General features: G+C 32.1%; 1 protein-coding gene across 1 annotated transcript; it reads left to right on the forward strand.

The window, feature by feature from the left end:
- Positions 1-6101: 6101 nt before the first annotated feature.
- Positions 6102-7145, forward strand: LOC145070489 (Cox19 family protein (CHCH motif)). The gene is made up of 3 exons (XM_079017436.1): positions 6102-6257; positions 6766-6842; positions 6954-7145. Exons 1-3 carry the CDS (start codon positions 6161-6163, stop codon positions 6999-7001), a joined length of 222 nt encoding a protein of 73 aa, XP_078873562.1. The 5' UTR covers positions 6102-6160; the 3' UTR covers positions 7002-7145.
- The last annotated feature ends 5490 nt before the right edge of the window (positions 7146-12635 follow it).

Raw genomic sequence — 12635 nt, forward strand, 5'->3', positions numbered from 1 at the left:
TTAAAATACTAAGTGAATTATGTTAAATTTTTGTAGTTGAGAGCTAAATCGAATCTCATTACCATGCATCACCTTGTTCTTAAGGATCTACAAGAATCCATAACATTCGATGGTCATAATTTCAGAGAGTGGTATAGTCCTTTAAAAGATACTCTTATGAGAGCCTCAAGCCTAAGGTGTGAGGCGCGGCGTGGTGGCAAGGTCAAGCCTCAAGCTTAACGAGCCATGGCGAGCCATGACGTTTTTCAATGCGTGATGTAAGGCAACGATTTAGTATTAATTTATAATTATATTACCACATAATTATAAGTTTATTTTAAATATAACAACTTTTTAAAAGTGTTATATCAATAACTAATAACAAAATGTTAACAAAAAACACAATACTTGTATCCACGATTAGAAAAGACAAAACAAACAGCAAAAAAATATGTCTCAAATGAAAAAACACGCGCCATAACACGTCAGAACGCGCAATGACACGCCATATCATGCCTTGCCATGCACCATGCCTAACAACAATGTTATGAAGCTTTTTGTAACAGTGAAGTCATGCCTCACGCCATGGGACGCCTTGACGCGCGTCATGGTGCGCCTTTTAGAACACTGCTTTAACATGATATATGGTGTATGCATAAATGTGTTTCGATGATGTTTATGAGACAATTATGGGTATAGTCATTACTGGCTTTTGGAAAGAGCTGGAAGGCTTAGAAGCATTTTACATGTTTTGTTAGGTACAAATATGGAAAAGATGCAGTGATTTATGGTTTGAAACAGTTCAAAATCATGAAAAATACATAGGTTGAAGATAGTCATCCTATGTGCTATAAAAGGCCATCAGATAATGGAAAGGAAACCTTTAAGCCCAAGAATTCCAAGAAGGCCCATAATAATGGATCATGTTTCTTCTGCAAAGAAACATGACACTGGAATAGGAGCTATCCCTCTTATCTGAGAAGAAAGTCTAGAGGGATTAGTAGTTCAAGTATCTACTATATAGAAGTTATACTTTTCATATATCACTCAAGTACTTGGTACTTAAAAGTTTAATTTGATATTTGTAATTGGATTGTAAATATTTCAAGAAAAGTAAACACATGAGCACAAGCAAGTTGGAACTGCACTCTCAGAGTTTAGTTTATTATTTATGCTTAGAACATAAAGGGCTTGTAACGTAAAATAGTGTTTGTTTTTGAACAATCTATTTTTTAATTTAGAATGTGTAAATATTTGACTTAGTTATCTTATTTAAATGTTTGATTATTTACTTAAATCATTTTTTATAACAATCATATTCATATTCCGAAATGATTAACTTCTATTTGTGAGACTAAATCTCTTAATTGAATTACAAAGTAAATATCATAATTTTAATAAACAACAAGTTCTATAAGCAAACACATTTGACTTAAACTTATTTTAAAATCAAACTTATCTAAGACATTCTTATCTTTATTATATAAATGTTATGCTTACATTCCAATTTCAAGAAAGGGATATTTGAAGGCAGATAATGTAGTTTATTTGATATATGTGAATTTTGTTTATATATAAAAAAGTCATACACTATGATGTATGACTTCCTTTCTAATGAATATCTAGGATTTAACAAATGATACCAAATCAACTTAATTGAAAGCTTTAGTCGTCGTCATTATATTTTACATGCTAAAGCATAATTGTGAAACCTTATTGAATCTTTCAAATATGAAATTGATATACAAATCGACAGAACCATCTAAAGCCTTAGTGATTATAATGGATGAACTAATACTTACTAATTGAAGTTTACTTTCTAATCCGTGGAAATTATATTCCTTTATTCTTTTGGTAAATATCTTAATCACTATCAAGCATACTCTTATTACTAAAACCATGGTAGTAAAAATCGTTCGGCGGTGGATTGGGGTCAAGCGATTAATCGGTTTGGCAGAGATTAATCGAATACCTTAAATTACTAATAAAACTATTTTAAAATATAATATATCCTTAAAAAATTAGTATTTGAAAATTTAAAATTTTGAAATTTTGAAATTTTTAAATATTTGGTATAATATTTGAAATTTTGAATATTTAAAAATTTAAAATTTTGAAATTTGTTAATTTTGGTGTAATATTTGAAATTTTGAAATTTTGAAAATTTGAAAATTTTCCCACCTAGGACCGCCAAGGACCGTCGAAGACCGCCTAGACCGATCATGACCAATTTCCGCCAAACATCCCTAATCGTAATCAGTGGCAGGCCGCCAAGTGCTTAGGTTGATATTTACAACACTGACTAAAACCAACTAATGAGTAGATAAAACACTTTATAAGATTTTGTATGGAAAAACTTCATCCCTATCTTACTTAATTTTTGTGGGTTTGAAGCCTATGTTCACTAAAACTTCTAAACCCAAAATCTACTAAATACGTATTTGTAGAATATTCTAAAAGGGGATTTAGATTATTATATACAAACCCATTAAGAATAAGATCTCATATTCCTCTGAAAGCTGAGTTAACAAAAAGCAAGTTTCTAATGACAAAACAAGTGGAGGACACATTGAACTTGAAACAGCTTAACAACCATAGCATGATGTGGTAGCAGTTGACATTAGTTTTAACAAGGAATTGTTGAACATGAATCACCGTTATTTGTAAACTCAAATTGTTCACATTAATGGTAGAAATTATCTACGACTTGAGAAATATGGAATCTATCATTGATAAGTTCTTCTTGATGGTTTCTGGAAAATCCATCAACTACCAAAATGCTATATCAGATCTTGAATATGATAAATGACTTAGAGTCATTAACACCGGGATGTAATCCAAGTATGAGCTTGATTAATCTTCCTTCCTATATCAAGGCTAGAAGGAGTAAGTAATTCTTGGATAATTAGTTTTACTAATTTCCAAAAATGGTTTTTTCCTATTCTGAGGATGAATTTTGGGCTCTAAGTATAATCAAAACAAATCTTCTCTTCTAATAAAAGACTCTTAAATATGCCACATGGCTCTTTTTTACAACTCTACTTTGCCACATGGCACATTCTCCTTCACTCTTCCCTTTAAGTCCCGCCTAAAAGCTTCATCCTTGATGCATTCCTACAAAATAGGCATTTAAGTTAGAAACTATTCAATTATCCCATCAAATCAGCAAAAAAATCATGTAATTATCTGAAATTGAATTATATTAGCCAATAAATCAGCTAACGTAATCTCATCAAAAAATTAAAACTAATAATATGTTCTTTGACCCACCGAAACTACATTCTCTTTCTGTATCAACGAGGTAGCAACTTCTATTTTGTTTCTGCATAGGCTTGAAGATTCATTCTCCATCAGGTAATTACTTGTGTTTTTTTTGCTTTGTGTATGGTTCATTTTGTTTATATCATATTTCTTTGTTGATGTTCGGTTTCAGATTCAGTTACATTTCTTTATGTCGATTAACCTATATGCAGCAAGTTGTTAACAATACATACTACATAATAGATAAACGTAATATCTTCAATTTTAATTTGATTTTAAACGATTTTGTTTCTCAGTTTGTTCCTTAATCCTAGCGTCTTTGAATTTATAAATAATTCTTATCTTTCTCAGTGTTGACATCAAATATCCTTTCATTTATCAATGCTCTGCAGAAACTGAAGAAAAAAACATTAATATTCACATCAGTTTAATATGAATCTTCAGTGTATGTCCTTCTCTGTGTGTTCATTTTTAATTTGTATGTATCTATGTATGTGTTATGTTGACGTTTGTTTGTATAGAACTGTATTTATGTGCTTTGTTAGAACAATATTTATGAAAATATTACTTATGTTTATTGATGCCAAAAAGATGTTAGATGGGATGCTTATGGAGGATTCTCGGTTAGCTGACTAGAAAGCTATTGATACAAATTCCGTTTTAATATGTTTGTTTAAATGAAATTTGTTTCGCTGTCATTGTCATTATTCCTGTAGGTACGGAATGGTATTTTATTAAATAAAGCGAATAACAATCCAAACAAATGTTTTTAGTTACAAAATCAATGTTTATGACTGAAAAGTACATTGCTATTGCCTTAACTTTTAGAACATACTAATAAATAAATTTTAGTAATATGTTTCTGTTTTTTGTTTCAATCATTATTAGCTTTATTCTTTTAATATGAGTATAATGCTATCAGGTCATCCATTCCTCAGGTGAAATTCTTACAATACAATGCCTTAATAAGAAATCTTTTCAAAGTACATTGTTCTAATAAGAAGAAATGAAAGTAGAATGACATAATAAGAAAGAGTTAGGAAGTAGATTGTTTTCCAGGTGTTAATTAGTAATTTCGTACCTACATTATCAATCAAGAGTCATTTAATTTGAATATGAACCTGGTGCAAAGTTGGCTGCTTCTATCCCATTGTAGTTTATAGAAGCCTTGTCATAAATCCTAATAATATATAAATAAGTCTCAAATAAAGAATCCAATCAAGGTTTGAAAGAAAAAAATCTTAAAAGTCAAACCTTGCTCGATTCCACTGTCAAATAACATAAGGTAGATGTATTTTTTATTTTATGTCGGCCAAATAAAGAAAAAAATTGGTAAGAATGATCAAATTGACCAAAAAAATCAAATGGTCATTTTAACTAAAAAAAACTCTACATTATTATTATTATTATTATTTTTTTTTGAGTATTTTATGTCAGTATAAGGTTCTTTTTTGTTCATTTTAATTTTAACCCCCCAAAAAAGTATACTTTCTATTATAAGAGATTCATATCATTATAACAATATTTTTTGTTCAGTTTAAGTTTTATGTAGGCCAAATGACAAAAAGGGTCAAAATGGTCAAATTGACCAAAAAGGCAGAAATTGTCATTTTCACTAAATTCTACAAAGAGCATTATACTTCTGTGTAGGGAATTTTCAAAATTTAACAACACCACTTTAGAATTGTACAATGATATAACTAGGATTTTTTTTTTATCAAAGTTATGTTATAACCAATGTTATCACATAGATATACATAGAGAAATAGTATGCAATGCATACCTTCTCTATGAAGCCCGCTTGAAAATATGAGTGAACAACACAATTGCCATGTATAGCTACAAGAAACCCAACAAAAGTTTAATTAAAGTTTGATAAACTATAATTTTGTATGTTTATGACAAGTAAATGTTATAATTATATAGCATTGGTACTTTGAAAGTATAATGTTATAATTATGTATGGTATGACAGTTAATTAGTTCTACATGTAGAACATCAATCATGCTACTGGATTTCTAAACTATGATTGGATTAATATAATATGAAGACATAAATAGAAAACTATAATTATCAACTTATTAGAGTTTCTTCAAAAGGGGCTGACTTTGAGAAAAAGCTTGAAGGGACATTACATTCAACATGTTTTGCGTGGGTTTAAGTACTAGAACCTACAAGATGATAGTAGTAGACATAATTTATAAACACTAAACGATTCATATTGAAAACAATTTATTTCCCTGTTTGTATACAAGTGTTTCGAAGTTTACGCAAAAAGTGGTATTTTTATTTATAACATCTTTTATTCTTAATTTTCATTTGTACATTGTTATATATTTTTAATATACGTTTATTGCAATAAATTAATTTGTATTTTTCCATATACCAATTTTCTTTTACTTCATTCATTATGGTTGTTTTATATTTCATTATATAATATCATCATTTTTTTTTATTAATTTACACATAAATAATGTCCCAAGAATCTTAAAAACATCACATATTTATTTGAAACAATCATTATAAAGTTACATAACAATCACATATCTTTGTCACTTAATAATTTTTAAAAAATAATTGAATAATAATCATGATCTTAATTGTCATAATTCGTTAAATTTTATAACCGTGGTTTCCCACGGATTATAACCTAGTTAATAATTATAAATCCGTGTTCTCCTAAGTAATGTCTTCATTTCAGTATATCAGACGTGTCAAAACAGATTAAAATGAATGAAAAATTACATGTAAAAATAAGGTACTTGGCAAGAATAATAAATAAGTTAACTATATTTGGGTTTCTCTAAATATTTGTCAAAATAAGAGGCCCAAAAGAATCAAGGTAGGCTTTGTCCAAATACAAAAGGTCAAACATATTGACAAGCTCTTCTAAAGATTGAGATCTAGAGAGAAATAGCCAATGGGTTCTTCTTCTAAAGATCAATTGCCGCCATATCCGAACGCAGCTCGAATCTCCGATTCTCAATGCTATTCTCAGTACACTGCTTCTCTCAAATGTAACCATACTCTTTCTATGCGTCGATACTTTTTCATTTCGGTAAATTTGTATCGGTTTCTCCATAATTAACGAACCACTATAGTTTTAGGGTTCATTCAGTTTTAGGAGCTCTGCTGTTCATCTAATTTAGGGCTTCTCTTGTTGCGTGATTGCTTAATTAGGGCATGTTCGAATCATGCTTGTTATATCCAAAATTTTCCTTGATCCCCACATACCGATTAGATAAAGAAGAAAAATCCCTTTTAGCATCAGTATTTTATCTGGTTTGGGAAATCAGTACAATTGGTGCTACTGTTTATATTTTTGGGTGTAATTTTTACTAAAAATGGTCTATATCTTTCTTTGATGATTGTTAGTGGCATGAATTTGAAACTATTGGGTGTTATTTAGGAATCAAATGTTTTTCTATTTTAAATTTCTTCATGCTTGTTTATCTATATGTTGGAATCCATCCCTTTTCTGCACATATTTTTGATGATCATTAGTAATAAGTCCTGAATTCTCAGGTTTGGAAGAATTTAGCTCTGATAAAAGCAAATGTCAAGAACATTTTGATGTCTACAAGGAATGCAAGAAGAAAGAGGTTAGTTTTACATGTTCCTTTATCTTTTTTCTGGCTCTTTTATATGGATTTTCAAAAAATGGTAGATTACTTTTTATTTTTTATTTTTATTTTTATTTTTTGGTGTTGTAGAGAGAGGCTAGATTGGAGCGCAATCGAAGTCGATCACTTTTCTCATGAAGCTTCATTAATGACTCCTAACATTTCATCCTTTTAAAGTTGTGAGCATTTGAACAAATGATTATGTATTACTTTATTAATGTTTTTCATAATAAACTTTGTTATGTACTTATGTTAATAATACTAGTTTTTTGTTTGCGAAAAGATGATTTTAAGAATTGTTATATTTTCTATTTATATGTATAATAATTGTTACACCTTTCATGTTAAGTATAATGTATGGATTTTGGTGAAAATCGTCAACACAGTGAACATATGTTTTATGTGTATAAGCATATTTATGTGATTGGTTATTTGAGTGTTTTGTTTTGTAATTTTTTGGTCTAGAAATAAAAGATTGGAAGTGAGTCCATGTAATTTACTAAAATGAAGATACATATTTTGGTACATGTTGGAAATACAATGACATCGTATGTAGGAACAATGAATAATGACCTAAACAAATTAAAAAGTGTTGCTATATTAGTTTTTTTAAATGCGAAGTTTTTAGTAAGAAATACATAACTATGATCTATATTAGTTTTGAGAGCTCATGTTTTAATTTGTAAAGTAGATATCGTTCTTAATATGTGTCACTTGTAATTTCTTTTTAATTTTCAAACAATGTTAACTATGTTGAACCTCAAAAAAAAAAAAAAATAACATGTTCATCATATATATATATATATATATATATATATATATATATATATATATATATATATATATATATATATATATATATATATATATATATATATATATATATATATATATATATATATAGGGTTAGGTTTATTTGATACCACCTATATTTTGTGAGACCGTGAGACGCATTTTTTTATTTTTTTTAGTTAATTTAAGTTCCGAAAATAATATTTAAAATTTTTTTTTTTTGATTTTTCCATTTATTTTGCATTTTAAAATTATTTTTAGAATATATACAGTGTAATATTCTATTTAGAATACTTCACGTATTTTTTTTATTTTTTTATATTTTTTTTAGTTAATTCAAGTTCCGAAAATAATATTTAAAAAAAGAATTTTTAGATTTTTCCATTTATTCTGCATTTTAAAATTATTTTTTAGAATATGTCAGTATAATATTCTATTTAGAATGTTTCACGTATTTTTCAAAAAAAAAAACGGAATTTTTTTTTATTTTTTTAGTTAATTCAAGTTCCGAAAATAATATTTAAAAAAAGAATTTTTGGATTTTTCCATTTATTTTGCATTTTAAAATTATTTTTAGATTTGGTCTCACGGTCTCACAAAATTAGAATGGTCTCAAATAAACCTGAATATATATATATATATATATATATATATATATATATATATATATATATATATATATATATATATATATATATATATATATATATCTTGTTGCTTTTTCCCCTCCTTTAAAACGACAATATATTACAAGCAAAGCTAACCCTAGTAGTATTAAAATTTTCACATCCATTACTAACCCAATCTAATTTGTTTAACACCAATTTTGAAACGAGAAACAACATCGATAGATCCGACAATAAATGACCCAACCTGCTAGCAAAAAGTAACCTAACCTGCCAACCCAAACAAAAAAAATTAAATCCAAACTATAGTTAGGAGGCTAGGTTATAGTTAGTAGCCTAGGTTGAGATCTTAACCCAACGAACCCAACCAATTAAAATGGTTGGACTGGTTGAAATTCTGAACACATTTTAACCCACAATTAACAAGTTAGGTTGAGATTTTTAGCTCATATATGATTTAGTTGAAATTCTCAAATCGTTTCCAAGTTTAGGTGTTTCCATTGATAATTCCTAAGTACGATTTTCAAGTTAAGATGAATCCATACCGGTAAGTTAGCTCTTCAATTTGTTTCATTCTTAATTTGTTTCCGGTTTAAGTACTTACATTTAAGTTGTGTGATATGTATGTGTGTGTGGTTGTGCATGTCTACTTTGTTGTTGGTGATGTGTTTTAATGTATGTTGTGTGTGTGTATGTTATGTGTATGCAACTACAATGTATGTGTACATGTGTGTGGATGTGAGAAATAGCAACATACTTTTGGAATGAAAATATTTGGATAGTATTAAATAACAACATGTTTTTCAAATGAAAATAGGCCAACACACCTAAAATGGGTCAACACGCTTAACACATTTATGTAGCACATTGGGCTAGGTTGGAAGTCTTAATCAATTTAATTAAATAGGTTTGGTTGAGATTCTTAACCATTTAATAAATAAGTTGAACTTGAACCCAACCTCATGTCGATCCTTTGCCAACTATGCTCCTAAAGACACAACCATTTGATAAACATTTTAACATGATTTGGGAGCTTTAACTTATCCATGAAATGATTCACCTCTTTGATGTTGTTTAAGCTCGTATATTTGATGTCCCATTAGTTTTCAATCTTCTTTCACAAAATTTCATTAATGGGCACTAGATAAGAACATGGAGTTTCTTTCTCAGTGCCAAACACCTACTTTTAGACCTGGCAATGGAGCGGGTTTGGAGCGAATCAGCCTTGATCCAAACCCTTTTAACATATTTCAAAATCCGATCCAAACCCCTCCGTAACCCGCAGGGTTTTAAATAATCAGACCCATACCCTTATCCACCGAATCAACGAATATCCAAACCCGCCCCGTAACCCAAAGGTTTTTTAAATAATCAAACACATTTTAATTAATTCCTAAATTAAAACTTCTTAAATAAAAAAATCTATACTATATCTTAATACTTAAAATAAAAATTTTTTAAATAAAAAAAATTGATTTAGAAAAGGACATTACATACTCGAGGAATTTCAGTCGGAATTAAAAATCACTATTGCAACAACTTTGAATTGATTTACGACTGTCGGTTGTAATGATAACGAATAGCAATTGCCAACTTTTTTCATGTTAAAAAATGATTTATTGAATTAGAAATGGACATGACGATTTCTAGATGAATATAAATTGTAAGACATTTTGATTCTTGATAGAAGTCAATAAGTTTAGAAACCGACTTATCGATTCCTATGTAAAAGCGTTTGTTTCTTTGGCCTTTGCCTTTGGACTTCTGATTGTAATTAAAATTAAACGTTAAGAAGTATAAAATATAAATGTATAATTCTAAAATTTATGTAACGATCGAAAAATTCCAACCAATTTAAAGTTTTCAAAACAACCCGATTTCATTAATTTATTACAAAAAGGTTTCCAATACAATTTATTTAGAATATTCCCAGAATCACATCACAACATAAACATGAGGAGCGGTACGATCACGCCTTCGCCTTACCACGGTCTCCTGAAGAACCTGAAAAAACATTAAACCACAACTGTAAGCCCGAAAGCTTAGTGAGATACCCCCAAAATACCAACCACACATACGCCCTTCCAGGCCATGACCTTCCAGTCCAAAACATAGTGTCTTCCGTCCCATAACATAATAGCATACATATCATAACAGAACACAGAACAACCATGAACTTCGGGTCTACTGTGAGACTGGTCCGCCGCACCGGCCAACAGTCCACCTGGTCCACCCTCCGAGTCTAGCCATATACATCGAGTCTACAGTGTGATTGGTCCGCCCGCACTGGGCCTTCAATCCACCTGGTCCACAATCTGAGTCTACAGTATGACTGGTCCGCCCGCACAGGGCCTTCAGTCGGTCTGGTCCACTCTCCGAGCCTCGGCACGTCTGGTCCGCCCTCTTGGGGCGTACAGCCTATCCGGACCGCTCGCTGGGCCTCCGGGACAACCGGTCCGCCCTGGGTATCTTGGCCTACAGCACAAAGCAGGACCCGCCTCAACCCATCTCTAGTCCAAACAACCATGTGCACATAAACATACAATCATATAACAATTCACAGTCAACAAGCCGATCAAACAGATCACATAGCATATCATCATCCTAACCAGGATACCGACCTAACCGGTCACTAGCATAGCATCACCCTACATATCAGGATACCGACCTTAACCAGGTCTCTAAGATATACTATCCTAGCTACCAGGATGCAAACATATCAAAGCAGTAACATAACAACAAATACCCGGATCTCAATCTGATAAAGGGCCGGCCTTGGTGCCTTAGACCCTGTTGATATAGTGAGGATAACTCACCTCGCGATTGCCGAAACTCTGAACTGAAGAATCAGATTCCCGAATCACCGACTCACCGAAACTCCCGAACTAGCCATCATAACAAAATAATCATTAGGCCAAACATACATCCACTTAATTGGCCCAAGGCCAAAGTCCAAATCTTCTACAAAGCCCACTATTGGCCCAATTTACCAAATTGGGCCCTCCGCACCAAATGGGCCTAGATCCAAGGTCCATAATAATAATTGGGCCCAAAATACTCTGTCCATAATTTCCAGCTATGGCCCATAAATCCAACAGCCCAAACTATAAGGCCCTAAATTGAAAATGCCACAGATGGGGTACGCTCTGCGTACCCTTCTTGGTACGCTGGGCGTACAACAATGCTCGCAACATGGGATCGGGACACTGGCCCGCTACGCCGGGCGTACTCATAGGTTACGTGGGGCGTAACCTCACTGTTCAACAACACCATATAACGTCTTAATGGTTTAAGCTCTTAAGCCCAAACTTCGGATCCTTATGCCAAATATGCCTAAGATTCATAAAGTCTCAAACTTTATCACTTGGGACGTCCATAAAGTTCTTAATCCAAGGTCTTAATCCATTAAGACCCACATATCTCTCACATGGAACAACCACAGCCCTTAGGACCTCATTTTTCTCACTCAAGACCTCTCCAAAGGTCTGAAAGGACAGATAATCTTGACCAATTCGAAACATGCAACAAGATGAGGACTTTTGGGACAAGAATGGTGTCAAAGCTTCACAACACATAGATCTACACAATATGAATGTCAAGCAAGAAGCTTTATACCTCAGATAGGCTCCAAAGGATGATGTCTTTCCAGATCTATAAGCTCCAACCGTTCCACTCCTTCTTTGCCAACTTCTCCTTTCTTCCTTTATGCTTTCCTTTGCTAATCCAAGATTTCCAAGACCAAACACACCCAACAATGGAGGTGGGACGGCTATCTAGGGTTTCTGAGGTTAAGAGAGTGCTTATGGAGGCTAAGGAGGAAGCCTTTATGTTCCTTATATAGTGGTTGCCCTTAAAATTAGGGTTTTGGGATTCTGAGAGTACGCTGGGCGTACTTGACCTTGCACCCGCGTTCATTCACCCAATTACGTTGGGCATAACCCAGCCTATGCTGGGCGTACCCAGCATATCCCTTTTCTTCATACATGGTTTTCCTTTTCCACTTTTCCCATAAAAGAACCAACATTACCCTTTCTCTTAAATCCCAGGGACTTATACATAAATACTTTTAGGAACGGGGCGTTACAATTCTCCCCCACTTAAATTAGGCTTCGCCCTCGAAGCCTGCGGCAACTTGACTCCAGAACTTCTCCCGCAACACACCACCTGGCATTAACCAGACCAGGTTCCTCAAGACACAACCATAGAAACCCGAAACTCACTTTCTCCTTTCTTGCGGTGTCCTGACCACCGACTCAAGCCGGCCACCGGCTTTACCCTCTGATAACCACACCTATCAGGCTCCACACTTGTCAACCGAGTACCACTCCATGGCACTTTTCTCGATCCTGGTCAC

Source organism: Lactuca serriola, chromosome 1 (genome assembly GCF_051521515.1).
Source record: "Lactuca serriola cultivar US96UC23 chromosome 1, Lser_US96UC23_V15, whole genome shotgun sequence".
Lineage (NCBI taxonomy): Eukaryota > Viridiplantae > Streptophyta > Magnoliopsida > Asterales > Asteraceae > Lactuca > Lactuca serriola.